The 16,866-nt window shown below is 45.3% G+C and overlaps 1 protein-coding gene across 1 annotated transcript; it reads right to left on the reverse strand.

The window, feature by feature from the left end:
- Window positions 1-1,820: 1,820 nt before the first annotated feature.
- LOC125524550 (uncharacterized) lies at window positions 1,821-6,741 on the reverse strand. The gene is made up of 3 exons (XM_048689589.2): window positions 6,091-6,741; window positions 4,930-5,117; window positions 1,821-2,746 (listed from the first exon to the last, which is right to left on the reverse strand). The coding sequence occupies exons 1-3, from the start codon at window positions 6,692-6,694 to the stop codon at window positions 2,234-2,236; spliced, it is 1,305 nt and encodes a 434-aa protein (XP_048545546.1). The 5' UTR covers window positions 6,695-6,741; the 3' UTR covers window positions 1,821-2,233.
- Window positions 6,742-16,866: the final 10,125 nt, after the last annotated feature.

The following is a 16,866-nucleotide window of genomic DNA, read 5'->3' on the forward strand; positions in this document are numbered from 1 at the left end:
GGCGCGGGTACGTGACATGCCATGGCCATGCCATGCCGCCGCGCGCGAGGGGGGAGCGCTCCCTTTCTTCTTGGTTCGGCCGGCGCGGCGTGGTGCGAGCTCGCCTAGTCGCGCCCGCCGTCTGTCCGTGCAGGCGGTACGAGGCTCTGGTGCGAGCGACTAGCCCGCGGCACGTATCGTACGGGCACTACATGGTACTCCCTCTATTTCAAAATATAGAGCGTCCTCGGTTTTCATGCTTTAACTTTGACCATAAATTTAACCAATGAGACCGATTGCGGCGAAATCAAAAGTTATATCAATGAATTTGTATTCAAAAGAAACTTTTCAATTATATAATTTTTGCTCCCGTTATAATTGATCTCGTTGGTTAAATTTATGATCAAATTTAAACCTGGAAAAACGCGGGCGCACTATAGTTTAAGGGCTTGTTTGGTTTCAATAAGTCACCTGACTTATAAGTCAGGTGACTTAAAATTAGTGACTTATAAGTCACGTCTGTTTGGATGTCATCTGACTTATAAGTCACCTGACCACATCTTCTCACCTTGTTTTTTAATGTAAAGATGATGGGACCCACGTAAAAGGGGGTGACTTATAAGTTTTAAGTTGGGATGGAGCAACTTATGACTTATAGGTGACTTATAAGTTGGGCCGCACCAGGCGTCGGTCGGTGGATCTTTTAAAAAGATCTGCCACCTCAGCAGCCGTCAGATCCGGCACAATCCAACGACCTGGTCCTTCTTCACCATTGCAACAAAGGTTGTGTTTCAATTTCTTTTTTTGCAGCAGAGCTCGTGTTGCGAAAAAACATTTGCAATAGAGATTGTGTTGCAAAAAATAAATACGCCTTCACTTTTTTTTTGCAACATAGATGATGTTGCGAAAATGACTTCTGCAACATGTATGTTGTTACATAATTTTTTGTAATAAAAAAATGTCGCAGCTTCCGCTAGTGACGTTGCATTTTTTTGTTTTCACTTTTTTGCAACATGGAAGTTGTTGCGAAAGAAATTCTTGCAACACAGATATTGTTGCAGAAAACCTTTGGTTTCTTCGCCAGCCACACACGCCACACGTGTCACACGGAACATCTAGAAAATAGTACTAGACGAACCCATACAAGACACGTGTCGCAAGAAGAAGACGGTGGATGCTCGCTGCGATCCACCGGCTGAAACCTAACGTTTCCCTTATAAGTTGGGTCTGTTGACAAAATAACTCACTTTTTGCACTTTTTGACTTATAAGTTGGTGACTTATTTAAAACCAAAAAGGGCCTAAAATGGAGGGAGTACGTGCGAGGGGAAGCGCCCCCTTTCTTGTTCGTTTGGGAGGCGCGGCGTCGTACGAGCTCACGTGCTGGCGCCGTCCGTGTAGGTGCCCCGCCGATTGGATGCGCGCACCGTCGCCGTCGTCGGGTGCAGGAGTAGCCCACTGCTCGCTACGGCGGTCCAGTGAGACGCGCCGGTGATCACATACGACGTGGTCGATTACGTATCACTTCGCGTGCCGGCCGCGAGATGCATGCCCACACGCCAACCGGCCCAAAGAATCTACGCAAGAATTACTTGGGTGTTCGTGCGTGCCATCATGCGTGTACCAGCAACCTCACTATATACTGTAGTTCGAAGAAGCTGGACGCATGATTCACACAAGTTAGCTGCTCATCATTTCCCCCTCATGCTCACTCCATGACAGCATGTACTACCACAAGTGCGTAAAACTTTTTAAGCAGGTCTGCGCCCAGGGCAACTCATACCAGAAATCAAGCAAAGACATTTGGTGGATCTCAAGTACGACGAACCCAAACCGAAGTGCTTTCAGCTAATCGAGCGATTTATTGAGTGCGCGCACCTGCACCATTATGCCCACACAGATGGACGGACAGAGTGGTACGTTGCCAGGTTGGTTCATACAGGATGCAGCCCCGCACCAGGGGGCTCTATGTACAGAAACAGGCCAAACGATACAGATGTACGTACTTACTTGCCATCATTATTGGTTTTGTGCTTCTCTTCTAATTCAGGCCAGTCGAGGGAGGCCCAGCTAGCCAGCCAGCTTCCACGATCCATCATCATCGCCTCTCAAGAGGGAGACTAATAATGACCGCGTAATCATCCACCGCTGCCTTCTGTAGTCCCTTGAGTGAAGCCAGCGAGCGTGTGCTTGTGGGACTGCTCCAATGGAGGCTCGGATGATTGTGCCGGGACCGGACCTAGAAATTATCTTAGCTACTTGCCCGACCCTTTATTGCCGTCATCGTCGTCATCGTCGTCTTCCAGGTCGCTGAACGACACGTCCTCCTCCCGCCCCAGCGAAGCCCTGTTGCTTGCTGCCGCTACCGCCTCGGGCTCCTCGGTTGAGTCATCGTCAGGCCATTCGTCCACTTCGTCTTCATCGGTGTCGGCGTGGAGTCTGGACTGGACGAGTGGGGCCCTGATTTTATCTTTCACTGACAACAGCTCTTCTTCGATCACTGACTTGTCGATGATTTCCACTTCGGTGGTTGACACTGGGAACTTCTCGGCCTCGATTTCTGGCGTGATGTCGGAGGTGGGTTCTTCAAACGAACGGACCTCTGATATGGAGACTTCTTTGTCTTGGATGATTGAAGGTTCTATCACCTTCTCTTCAGCTGGGGCAGAGGATTCATTCGCATTCTCTGATGATTCTCCGGTAGTTTCAGATCCTCGCTTATTCTTAGCCTGTAAGCTTTGCAGCAGCTCCTCCCTTGCTTCTAGGATCTGCATGGGAAAAGGGGAAATTAAAATGTGGAAATAATTTGGAACAGAAAATAAATGAGACCTAAGGAGAAAATCACTCTGGTAGTGTGCATTGAAAAATAAAAACACTTGATCAAGTTTGAAGCAACAATTAAGTAAATGCCACCCTTTCTTGATTCTATGCTGTCACAACTTGAAGTGCATCTTAGCATACCTCCCGGTTGAGATGGATATGTGGCCACACAGGAAAAGATCGGGTCCGGAATGATGAAATACGTGATAGAGTTGGGGGCGCACTGTTTGAAGAAAAGCTTGTCCAACATCATCTGAGATGGTGTGGCCATACAACGCAGGCCTCCAGAAGTGCCAGTGCATAGCGATGGTTAAAGCATGCTGATAATGTCAAGAGAGGTTGGGGTAGAACAAACTTGGCATGGGAGGAGTCCAGGAAGAGAGATCTGAAGGACCGGAATATCACCAAAGAACTAGCCATGGACAGGGGTGTGTGGAAGTTAGCTATCCACGTGCCAGAACCATGACTTGGTTTCAAGATCTTATGGGTTTCAACTCTAGCCTAGCCCAATTTGTTTGGGACGGATAGGCCACTTGAAGCGAAACGATTTAATCAATTTAAGCAAACATAATTCATCCTATTTGCAGTCTGAAACTGTTAATATAAGTTGTGCATTAAGGGTGTGTTTGGTTTTAGGCATAGGGTAGAATGTAATGGGTTCATCCTACACATAGCACATATTGTTGGGTTTAGTTTGAAAAGGAACCAGAACACACATTCCTCAAAAGAGAATATACTCCTTAGACACAGTTCCACCCCTCTCGACTCACCGTCCATGCCCTCTCACCACACCCAATCATATCCCATCGTCTATGGTGGCAGCGGAGATGGTCAGATGGAAAGAGCAGCGGTGCTTCCAGTGAGAATGCGACCAGTGGCGTTGGGCTAGCAGCCATGGAAAATCAGTGGCGGCGGCTACCGAGGAAGAGAGGCAGTGTGGCGGGAGGGGTAGCCGTTGGCTGCTGGGTGGCGTCCGATTTGGCCAAGAGCAAGCCGGCAAGGAAGCCAACGCAGACCCACGTGCCATGGGGGTGTTCGCCGTGGTTTGCGTGCTGACCACCCAGGTGCTGTACGCCGCGCTGTTCAAGGTGCTTCTGCTTGGCATGGTGTTCTCTACCTCAGGTACCCCAGGTTCTCTAGGATTGAGCCGAATCGATCTACTCACGCCAACCTTTTTCTTTCTCGCTTGAGAGCTTCATCTTCTTGGCTAGCCTTTTCAGCTAGCTAGCTTTTTCTCGAGAGAGTACAGAAATGCAAGCAAGAGAGAATATATTGCTACTGGTTGTAAATTGCAATCAGCAAGTGCATGTGTGGTAATGTCAAGTCTGAACTCTGAAGTGTTGGTGCATGCGGGAGTCTGAACTCTGAACTATGAACTCTTAAGTGTGTACCACATGTCAGTTATTTATGGATGCAGCTACTGATGTTGTGTGGTTGTGGTGTGATCCTACTTAGTCGGATCGTTTGATATCGCTATTTGCTGCAACTGATGGTTCTATACTGAAATACAATTGAAATTTTTGCTCAGTTCGAATAATTTGTAGATAAAAGAGGTAATCTCACCATTTCTATTGCACATATGCAGAGGTAATCTCACCATTTCTATACAAGAGGCGACCTGAACCGAATTCGTTTTATTTCATCTCCCCAACCAAACACTGAAATGCAACCCTTCCGTTCACCTAATTATCCGAAGTTCCGAACCAAACACAGGAACGGAACCAAGCCGTTCCAGTGGAATGGAACCATGACATCCCATTCCATTTTGTTCCCAAACTAAACATAGCCTAAGGGTCACATTTCTACCACAGATCACCCAGTTCCAGGATCGAAGATTCAGTTCTTTACATGTGCGTACTAAATAACTAAATATAGCATATCAAATCATATATCACCTGTAAAGGGACCAAATAGTTCTCAAGATAATAAATTTCTTGACTACAAAGAGCTTGTGGTGCTATAGCCTATAGTTATAGCCTTATATAGGCATATAGCCTGGAGTTGCTAAATGTCCCATTAATTCTGTAAGAAGCACTCCATTCATTACAACATACATAGCACAAAAGCCATAATAAATTAAAAACAATGTGCCAAAAACATGATAAATACTGTGAGTAATGCAGGAAACTACCTGTGGTGTTGAAAGAAGTTCGGCATCTTGTTTGTTCAGTTTTGAGTGCAGAAGCACAAAATATATCTTCCAGAAACATGCTTCACTCATATCAGTGGAGCAAATCTGAACCTTTAAATCTGATAAGCTTGGCACAAGGTGTTCCATGGATAGTGCATGCACATACTGAGCATTCGACAGTTCAAAATCTAAAGATCAAGAGAAACTGTGTAAGAGATTTAAGGTAATCAGTGAGGTCTACTACACATAACATGATTCTATTTGAGAGAGACAAGCATGAGTTATATGATGCAACTAGAGGCCAACAAAGCATCAGGAAACCAATTCAGGACTAAAAGGCGTAGAGAGGGTATGCATAAATAGGGTGAACTATTTATTCCAGAACTAAATGTTAGCTCAATATCACGTCAAGCTGAAATGGAGATACCTATTACCTATGTATCCTAAAGTGATGCATTCTGCAGCAATAGGGGAACGCTGCTTGAAATCAATTCTGTGATATTTACATGATTTCCTGTGCATAGCTACATAATGCGCAACCTCTAAAAAGATATGAAGCATTCATGACTGCTGTGGAAAGCTATAAAACCGATGGAGCGTGGTATTACATATTTACATTCATATTAAACAAGTTATGGTGCTTAAGAGTTAAGACATTGACCTGATTTAGTTAATCAAATTGATAGCATGACAACGGAAAAATCATGAATATGCGAAAATGCATCGCTAGATGGACAGAACCACAACATCAAGATTCCAAAAGTATAGTTGGTACCAAGCAGGTGTACAAGCAATGTAGAACAAAATAGGCTAGCATCAATGAACTGATAAGTGATAACCGATGTAGGTAGCTTTCAAAGGAAGTGCAATGGCATTCCAGAGTGCGACGTGGGGACTTCAATCTATTCAACAAACTACATAGAACTAAACCAGTCGAGAAAGGAGTTTCGGGACTCTAAGGTGCGCATATCAACTAATTCAGGACGAGCATGCTTGAGATCTTTGCAGGAAAGTTCTAACACTACCTCCAGCATCTACTTTCTTCATTAATCGGCAGTTCCGCACTGAAACTGAGACCACAACGTCCACCCATTTCATTCCGGTGCACCAAATTATTAAGTTACGCATTATCTGAATCGGCAGTTCGGCACTGAATCTTACCGTCTGCATAACGATCGCTGATGAAGAGGGGGAAATCGAGCCACGTCTCAGGCCGCGTCGAGATGTGCTTCACGAAGACCAGCACCTCCTCGGTCCCGCCGGCGACGGGCTCCCCTTCGTCGGGCTCCTCCTCCCCGAACGGCAGGAGCGAGGACGCGATCTTGGAGATCTCCGCCACGGCCAGGTTGCTCTGCAGCATGGAGATGCCGCTCCTCACCCTGCCCCCGATCTCCGCCAGATCGCTCCGGATCCCCGCGATCCCGTCCCCGTCCACGTCCACATCGCCCCCCTCTCCGTCGTCCGCCTCCGCGGGCGCGGCGCGCGGGGACGAGGACTCCGGCTCCGGCGGGGGCGGCGGTGGGGCGAGGAAGGACGCCACGCCCCACAGGCGGCGGGTGAGGGTCTCGGTGAGCTCGGAGATGTCGTCCTTGACGCCGCGGCTCGGGGTGATGGGCTCCTCGGGCTCCTCGTCCTCGGGATCGCGCGGCGAGGACCCCTCCGCGGCCGGCCTGCCGGCGGAGGAGGCCTCGGATTCGGAGGCGTCGGAGTCGGGGTCGGGCTCGCCGGAGAGCGTGGCCGCGATGGAGCGCGTGAGCCACGACATGCTGTGGTGCGGTGCGCGCGTGGGAAGAGGGTGGGGGGAGGGGGATCGATGCTGAGCTCTGGGAGTGGGTAGATTCTGGAGTTGTAGATCAGTGTGTGTTTGGGGCCGTCCGATCAGCAAGCGACGGGGATGATCACGTCTGTGTATTCAGTGGTAGATTCTGGCATCAACAACCCTGGCGAGGCTCCGTCTGAAGCTTGGAATTTTTCGGAATGATTATTTTGCGGGTGAACATTGAAAATCATAACTTGTCATACAGGTTGGTAGTAGTGTCGTTATTTATGCATAGAGGTTCTGAAACTTAATTAAGTGAGATGTGAAAGTAATACTATTTGATAACTAAAGTTGCCATTCTCGCACCACTAAACTAGTCATAAAAATGTTTAAAATTGTTATGTGTTCGTGCCACACGTGTCGCACTTATCAGGGTCCTTTACATAAGAACAATATGAATCTTGCCAGACTTAACTATGAGATTATTACCCTTATCCCTAAGACTAAAGGTGTCAAACAAATTCAAAAATTTAGGCCTATTTGTTTGCTAAATGTTAGATTTAAAATCTTCATTAAGACTCTTATGAATAGACTTAGTGAGGTCGTATAATTTTTGAGGTATCATGTTTAAACTGTCTTTATTAAAGATAGATATATCATGGAGGGGGTGTTGATTTTACATGAGGCCTTGAATACAATTCATACTAAAAAAAAACAGAGTGATGCTTTTCAAAGTGGACTTTGAAAATCTCGGCAAAAAGGTGGACTTCGAAAAGACATATGACAAAATCAAATGGCCCTTTGTCCATACTCCCTCCGTCTTGCAATACATGACATATAATTTGAATGCAAATGTCTCATAATAGATGGTGCAATGGATCAAAGCGCTACCTTTGTCATTTGCCTTGGTCCGCGGGCTTTTTTTCTCACGCCATGTGTAAGTGCATCTAGTGCCACCCCTAATTGGTTTTGGAGTATTGACGACAAACCTAGTTAAGGAACTAATGTGTTTGTGAGAATTGCAGAATAACACAAGTAAAAGTCCCTCATTGATTCGGTTTTCCTATCAGAGATGACCCCTAAAAATGTATGAAGACATTGAAGTCAAAGGTGGTATATGAAGATATTCACATTGAAGACTATGACAAGAGAAGACACCACATGAAGCCTATGGAGCTCGAAGACTTAGATCTTTCGTAGTTCTTTTTCTTTTGTGTTGAGTCATAGGAACCACTGTACTGTTAAGTGGGTTCCAAGAGAACCAGTCAGAATGACTGAAGTGATGCCTAACCAAAAACACCTATGTCTTCAAGTGAAGACTATGAGAGCGAATCTTGTCCAGAGTCGGACAAGTCAGCTTTACTTGTAGCCCAAGTAAAGTTGCCGTGTGAGTTTGAAATCTGACCGTTGGAACACGTGTCAGTTCCTTAGTGACCCAGGGTCATTTTGGACAAATCAGGTCGGGTTGCCAAGTGGCTATAAATAGCCCACCCCCACAACCATAAACGGTTGGCTGCTCAGATTGAGAGTACGGCTTTTGTTGTTTGAGAGCAACCCACCTTGAAGCCTTTGAGAGAGAATTCCTTGCGAGGATAAAGCCCTAACCACCCAGAGCCAGAGAAAATTGGGCATCACTTAAGTCTTCTTGTCTGTGTGATCTGAAGACTTATTACACTTGAGGACTGTGCATCCTCCAGCCGGTTAGGCGTCGCGTTCTGAGCATCCAAGAGACATTGTGGATTGCCGGTGAACGAAGTCTGTGAAGGTTTGGGAGTCTACCTTGAAGACTTACCAGAGTGATTGGGCGAGGTCTGTGTGACCTTAGCTCAAGGGGATTACGGTGAGGACTGGGTGTCCTGAGCTGCGTGTTCAGGACTGGGTGTCCGGGACTGTGTGTCTTAAGGTTTGAATACCTAGCCGCCCCAACCAGACGTATAGTTGTCACAGCAACTGGAACTGGTCCAACAAATCATTGTCTTCAACGAGTCACTGGTTTCATCTTCCCTTCCCTTTACTTACTGTTGCTCCTTGTGAAGTCATTGTATGTTTGCACTATCTTTTGTCTTCACTGAGTGACTGCATGTTCTGTATGGCTTCATAATATCTTCCTACCTGATCCTTACTACATTGCTGCTATTAAGTCATTGTGCTTTCACTTCATTGAATACTTGACTATGGCTTGTCTAGTGTAGTCTATCTTCCGCTGCATGGTAATAGGTTTATTTCTATCGTTTGTCTTCAGAACTTCCACGTTTTGAAGACTTTCATAAAAATCGCCTATTCACCCCCCTCTAGTCGATATAACGCACTTTCAATTGGTATCAGAGCAAGGTGCTCCCTTGTTCTGTGTGATTCGGTTTAACCACCTGGAGTTTTAGCTATGTCGACTGCAGGGATAATTAAAGTCTCCGCTGCGTGCCCCGTCTTCGATGGAACTGAATATCCCTACTGGAAGAATAAGATGCGCATGCATCTTGAAGCCATTAATGTCGACCTATGGTATGTCGTTGAAAATGGCGTTCCTAAGGCTGGAGAAGGTGTCACTGCTGCTGACGTCAAGAAATTTGTTCAACTGGACTCTACTGCCAAGAATATCATTTGCGGTCACCTGACCAAAGGACAGTATGGCCGTATGAGTGCTTTGAAGACATCTAAGCTGGTCTGGGACTGGCTCTCCAAGGTCAATGAAGGCATCTCAACCCAGAGAGATCAGAGAATCAGTGTCCTTCGCAACCTCTTCAACCGCTTCAAGCGAAATGACAATGAGAATGTCCAGCACACTTTTGACCGACTCACTGACATCACAAATGAGCTTCAAGCCCTCGGCGCTACTGAGATCACCAAACATGAAGTCATCAAGACACTACTGAGATCACTTGATAGTTCGTTTGACATCCTAGCCCTGATGATTCAAGAACGTCCTGATTTCAAGACACTCGATCCATCTGACATACTTGAGAAGCTCAACACACATGAGTTTCAGCTTTTTGAGAAAAGAGATATCTACGGTCCAAACTATGGGAGAACTCGTGCCTTGAAGGCAAAAGCTGTTTCCTCATCTGAAGAAGAATCTGACAGCAGTTCTGATGATCCTGAAGACATTGGAAGGGAACTTGCTATGAAGAAGTTCCAAAAATTCACCAAGAAGAAAGGCTTCAGAAAGTCTTCCCGATCAAGCTCAAGGAATGATGAAGTTTCTGCTCACAACTACAAGAAGAAAACATGTCACAAGTGCAAGAAACCTGGCCACTTCATCTCTGAGTGTCCACAGTGGGACAATGAGAACAAAAAGAAGAAGAAGAGCAAGGAATATGACTCTGACGACAAGAAGAAGAAGAAATACTCAAAGTCTTCGTCCAAGTCTTCCTCAAAGTCTTCATCACACAAGAAGAGCTCATCTGGCAAGGCATGTGCGTTTGTTGGCAAGGAAATGGATTCAGAGGAGGAGTCCGCTTCTAAGGAGGTGGAGGTGGAGTCTGAGGAGGAGTCCGATTCAGGCATTGCAAGTCTGGCTACAGCATACGTTGCCAAGTCCATCTTCAATACTGAAGACAATGACCTCATCACCGACACCGATGCAAATGGCAAGGACTACTCCGCTTCTACCTACTGCTTCATGGCACGCGGTGCCAAGGTAAACACACGCACTACTCACTATCAAACATCTAGTGACGATGACTCTGATTGTGATTCAAAACCCAGCTACAAAACACTTTCTAAAATTGCAACTGAACAGCAGAAAGCTATGGAACATATTCAAAAACTGTTAGACAGAAGCGATGATCTGTTAGGTGCTGAAATGACTCGATCTGAATCCTTAATTGAAGACATAAAAAATCTTCACGTTAAGTATCAGGAACTTGAAAGTCATCATGAAACTCTCTCAACAACTCATGAAAAGCGTTCCTATGATTATCTTCAAAGGAAGCAAGATCTTGAGAAATTGAGAGCGGTTCATGAAGATCTTCAAAAGGAAAACGAGTCACTTCACTCCAAACAGATCAGTCCCGCTCAGGAAGGATTTGAACCACCATGTCTTAAATGCATTGAGTGTGATAATGCTACTTCTGTTGCTGAATGTTCTACTGCTACTACTGTTGCAATATCTTCAACTGTTGATGTGGTAACTAACCCCTCTGCTGAGGATACCACTGCTATTGCTGATGAGAATGCTAGGTTGAAGACATTGCTTGAAACAGGGATGTACAAAAGTCTTAAAGGGCATCAGACACTATGTGATGTCCTCAAAAAGCAGATTCTGAACCGAAACCCGAGGAAAGAGGGTGTTGGGTTCGTAAGGAAAATGAATGCTGATGGCTCTTACTGAAAACCTGAGCAGTACCCCAAAACCATGTGGGTTGCTGCAAAGGAACCTTCAGCAGACCCATCCAATCTATCTGGCTTCACCTGTGCTAACCCCATTATCATTGATGAATCCTTTGATGCAAACTATATACTGTTTAAGAATCAGAATGGTGAAGTGTTTGCCAGGTACATTGGTACTAACTGCAGGAATGGACCGCCTATGAAGAAATCTGGGTTCCGAAAAGGTGTCTGGAGAATCTTCCTGTGAATGTCATCATGACACCTCACGTGAAGAAGACAAACCTCAGACCAAAGGCTTCATACGGTCCAAAGGCTTCATACAGACAGAGGACTCACCTGAGTCGCACTAACGCAAATATTTTGCAGGGAAACCATACTCAGGCATATGAATATGAGAGCGGTTCATCAAACCGTCATGTTCATAAGACCAAGAACTATTCTGCTTATTCTTATGAGTACTATTGTCCGCCTGCAAGACTGTTTGCTAGGGCTCCAAAGCCAAAATTCTCAGATGCTGCACTTAGACTCATTGCTTCTCAGCCACCCTTGAAGATGTGGGTGGCTAAGAAAGCTTAACTCTCTTTTGCAGGGAAAGGTCTCCAGCAGAAAACCAAAATCGTCTGACGCCATTGCTGGGGACCTTAAACATCTTGTAGGGCGCAAGATCAAATGCCCGAATGGTCTTACTATGTACTTCATTCCTGAATCGCTTGCTACTCTCCCTATTAGTCCTAATATGGATCTAAGCTTTCATAACCCATTGGTTCGTCAAATGTTTTTGCTTCACAATGCTCTTGGTGAAGCCTATCCCCCTAACTGCACTGTAGGGTACGACACCAACGTCTTCAGAATGGATTATTGATAGTGGGTGTACAAATCACATGACTGGCAAAAGAAGTCTTCTTATGGACTCAACCTTACGTCCATCCGACAAGAGCCACATCACATTTGCTGACACTGGTAAAAGTAAGGTATTGGGTCTAGGTAGAGTTGCAATCTCAAGGGATCAACACATGGATAAAGTCGTGCTTGTTGAATCCCTTGGCTTCAACTTAATGTCTGTCTCAATGCTTTGCGATTTGAACATGATCGTAATGTTTGGAAAATATCGTTGCCTTATACTAATGGAATCTGACAAGTCTCTAGTGTTTGAAGGGTATCGAAAAGATGATTTGTACGTGGTAGATTTCTCAGCAGGACCATAGCTTGCCGTATGTCTTCTAGCAAAAGCTTCAGAATGCTGGCTCTGGCATCGGAGGCTTGGGCATGCTGACATGAGGAACCTCCACACCCTTGCGAAGAAGAAGCATGTCATAGGCATCGAGGGCGTCAAGTTCAAGAAAGACCACTTATGCGGTGCCTGTGAAGCAGGGAAGATGACGAGGGCCAAACATCCTTCAAAGACAATCATGACCACTACTCGACCCTTCAAACTGCTTCACATGGATCTTTTCGGTCCCACTCATTACTCAACTCTTACTACTACTGCATGCCTCTATGGCGTCGTTATTGTTGATGATTACTCTAGACACACTTGGGTGCACATAATCCTCTACAAGACTGAAGTGCATGATGTCTTCAGACGCTTCGCAAATCGAGCTATGAACAATTATGGCGCCAAGATAAAGCACATTAGAAGTGACAATGGCACTGAATTCAAGAACACTGGCCTTGATACATATCTTGATACCTTGGGCATCACACATGAATTCTCAGCCCCGTACACGCCACAGCAGAATGGCGTCGTCGAACGCAAGAACAGAACACTCATTGAGATGGCCAGAACGATGCTAGATGAATACAAGATCCCAAGAAAATTCTGGCTTGAAGCCATTGATACTGCATGCCATACAATCAATCGTGTTTATCTTCACAAGCTTCTGAACAAGACATCTTATGAGCTCCTTACTGGCAAGAAGCCAAATGTCAGTTACTTCAAAGTATTTGGCGCAAGGTGCTGGATCAAGGACCCGCATCACACCTCAAAGTTTGCACCAAAAGCACATGAGGGTTTTATGCTTGAATATGGAAAGGATTCGCACTCCTACAGAGTCTTCAATCTTTTTCATTACAAAGTGGTTGAAACAGTGGATGTGCGGTTCGATGAGACCAATGGTTCACAAAGAGAGCAACTGCCAAATGTGCTAGATGAAGTTCCATCCAGTGAATCAATCAAGCTAATGGGAACTGGAGAAATTATACCTTCTGAAGCTCATCCTGAAGAAGAACTTATCATCTCAGCACCTAATAAACATGAAGACAATGCTCAGCCTGAAGACATTCCTTCTAACAACGACAATGATCAGCAAGAGCAAAGTCTTCGCCCTGTACATCCTCGCGTTGCCAATGAAGTGCAGATTGAAAGAATAATTGATAGCATCAATGCACCCGGTCCACTCACTCGTTCAAGGGCAACTCAGCTAGCAAATTTCTGTGGGCACTTCGCATTCGTCTCAATAACAGAACCCAAGAAAGTTGAAGAAGCCTTCATGGAACCTGAATGGATTCAAGCTATGCAAGAAGAGCTTCAACAGTTTGAGCTGAATAATGTATGGGAACTAGTTAAGTGTCCTGATCCACGGAAGCACAATATAATAGGCACCAAATGGATATACCGCAACAAGCAAGATGAGCATGGTCAAGTTGTCAGAAACAAAGCCCGTCTCGTTGCTCAAGGATATACTCAAGTGGAAGGCATTGACTTCGATGAAACATTTGCTCCTGTGGCTAGACTTGAAGCCATACGCATACTGCTAGCCTATGCAAATCATCACAACATACTTCTATATCAAATGGATGTGAAGAGTGCTTTTCTCAATGGCAAGGTTGAAGAAGAAGTGTATGTTGCACAACCGCCTGGCTTTGAAGATCCAAAACATCCTGACATGGTATACAAGCTCAACAAGGCACTGTATGGCCTCAAACAAGCCCCTCGGGCCTGGTATGGCACACTCAAATACTTCCTGAAGAGCAAAGGCTTCATACCTGGTTCCCTAGACCCCACTCTCTTCACGAAGACATATGATGGTGAACTGTTTGTGTGCCAAATATATGTGGATGACATTATCTTCGGCTGCACCAATCAGAAGTACAGTGAAGAGTTTGGATATATGATGCAAGAGCAATATCAGATGTCCATGATGGGAGAGCTGAAGTTCTTCCTCGGTCTTCAAATACGACAACAACGCAACGGCATCTTCATATCTCAAGAGAAATATCTCAAAGATTGCCTGAAGAAGTTCAGTATGCAAGACTGCAAAGGCTTCACAACACCAATGCCAGCCAAACATCATCTGGGTCCCGACGACAATGGTAAAGAGTTCGATCAAAAGGTATACCGCTCCATGATTGGTTCTTTACTTTATCTATGTGCATCTAGGCCAGATATTATGCTTAGTGTTTGCATGTGTGCTCGATTTCAAGCGGCACCAAAGGAGTCGCATCACTTAGCTGTGAAGTGAATTCTTCGATATTTGGCTCACACCCCAACTCTAGGATTATGGTATCCAAAGGGCTCAGAGTTTGATCTGGTTGGATTCTCGGATGCTGATTATGCTGGTGACAAAGTTGATCGAAAGTCTACATCAGGCACATGTCACTTTTTGGGACGATCACTTGTTGGTCTTCAAAGAAGCAGAACTGTGTATCTCTCTCCACTGCTGAATCTGAATACATTGCTACTGGATCTTGCTGCGCTCAGTTTCTGTGGATGAAGCAAACACTCAAGGACTATGGCATTCATCTGAAGGAAGTGCCACTTTACTGCGACAATGAAAGCGCCATCAAGATCGCCAACAACCCAGTTCAGCACTCGAAGACAAAGCACATTGAAATTCGTCATCACTTTCTCAGAGATCATGTTGTGAAGGAAGATATTGATATCATACACGTCAACACTGAAGAGCAATTGGCAGATATCTTCACCAAGCCCTTGGATGAGAAGAGATTTTGCAAGTTACGGTGTGAGCTAAATATCCTGGAATCCTCAAATGTCCTGTGATCAGGCACACATCCTAACCCTTATGCATATTGATGACTTAGATGTGCAACACACGAAGTAAATTATATCTTCAATCAATGAAGACATACATTCTAAGTGTGAATACATTAATGTGGAATTTGACTTCGGAGCGCCACGATAATTGTGCGCCGTGTCTGGGTCTAATACTTCCTATACGGTGGGTAACGCCACCACCAAATGTTCTATTTTGAAGTGTTTCACTCATGGCGTTACCTTGCAATGTCTTCACATTTGGTTTGGCTTCGATCTCAACATATCTTCATGATTATCTTCACTATGTTGATTATATATATATATTAGTGTTCTGTCCTCTACAACATTCACTTATAGCTATGTCTTCATTGTTGAATCTTTTGAACTAAGTGAATGTGATCGGACCCTAACCTCTCTATGCTTTCTATCTCAAATTCTATCTCTCCAAATCATATGCATTCTATTGAAACTGTCGAATGTCTTCTCTGTGTCCTTGTTAGCAGAAGATACAGAGACAACCATTAAGTCCGTTTTCAATGCTCATTCCTCCACATGAAGTAGGAACGACCACCCGACAATCAAGGTGTGCGTGGGACGTGGAACAAACCCCAAAATTCCGCATAATGGCCATGTGTTCCTCAGATGCGAATCGCCAGGGGCACCTGTGTAATAGCGCAGTGCCGCCCATGTACCTATAAATACACACTTCACAGCGGTCATTATCTCTTCTTCCACTCTCGCACGAACCCTACCGCCACCGCTAGCCCTCGACGACGCCGGCGACGAAGCGCTTCGCTGCCGCAACCTCTCCGACGCCATCTTCACGCCGACCGCGGACATCGTCCTCTCCGCCGTCGCTGTAGGTGTCCTCCATTGCCAAGTTAGGGCACGGAAGATCGAACTGCTCGGCCTCATCTTCCACTTCGTCTAGCAGTTCTTAGTGTGGTAAATAAAACTTCCTTTTTACAGCACCGCTGATCCTATGGATTTGTCACTTTCTACCACAAGCAGTTTCTATTCACACAAGTTAGATCTCTCTCATACTGCATCTCATAACATGCCTAGTATATTCACTTATGCTTCACAAAGTAGTTAGATTCCTCACTTGTACAGATCTGTGGATTCATACAAATCTGGAACCAACTCCTTATCTATGAGTGAATGTCTTCGCAAAATGAGGTCAATGTCTTCTAAACTGATTTATCTTCAAAATCTTCTGAGAATGCATATGACCTCTTCCCCTTCCCTCGCACCTTAATGCTGTCACAGGTACATGTCCGTGGGAGAATCCTTTGGTTCTCATAGTCTACATTCATTTGCAGAATTCTTACAGCATCACATTAATTCTCTCAAAGCCAGTTCCTGTTGGTCCAGCAAGCGAAAACCTTTGAAGCCTTTGAACGTGTTGAAGCCTTTCAAGTTAAAATTTATGGCTTCAGAGAAAGCAGCAAGGAAGGGTGGCAGAAAGCGTCGTGGAGAAACATCCAGAGATCTGCCAGATGAACTCTCAGAACTGTACAAGACAGATCCTGAAGAGGATTACAATCAGCGCAAGACCCGAATCCAATGGATTCGAAGATATTGGGCAGAACAATGGTTCAAATACCGATTTGTAACCCAAGAATATGCTGAGAAAAATGCCATCAAGAGACCGTGGGGAGACATCCAATACAAGAATCTTCTACCCAGGTCCAGAGATGAAGCCATTGCTCAAGGCTTCTATCCCTGCATGGTCCGTGGGCCACAGCCAGCTGATACACACCCATCGTCACTACTATGGTGTCGTGACGACAATATGTTCAAGCGCAACTTCCAGTTTGCCCAGAACTCAGCGAAGCAGAAAAAGAAGACTTTGGGG

This window comes from Triticum urartu, chromosome 1A (genome assembly GCF_056163025.1).
Source record: "Triticum urartu cultivar PI428250 chromosome 1A, HENAU_Tu73, whole genome shotgun sequence".
Classification (NCBI taxonomy): Eukaryota; Viridiplantae; Streptophyta; class Magnoliopsida; order Poales; family Poaceae; genus Triticum; species Triticum urartu.

What these genes read in the sequence shown, in the direction of transcription:
- LOC125524550 (XM_048689589.2), bottom strand. Translation starts at nt 6,694, where the DNA reads ATGTCGTGGCTCACGCGCTCCATCGCGGCCACGCTCTCCGGCGAGCCC. An exon ending in CAGCGATCGTTATGCAGACG is followed by an intron (nt 5,118 to 6,090) that starts GTAAGATTCAGT and finishes CTTGATCTTTAG; the next exon opens with ATTTTGAACTGTCGAATGCT. An exon ending in AACTTCTTTCAACACCACAG is followed by an intron (nt 2,747 to 4,929) that starts GTAGTTTCCTGC and finishes TTTCCCATGCAG; the next exon opens with ATCCTAGAAGCAAGGGAGGA.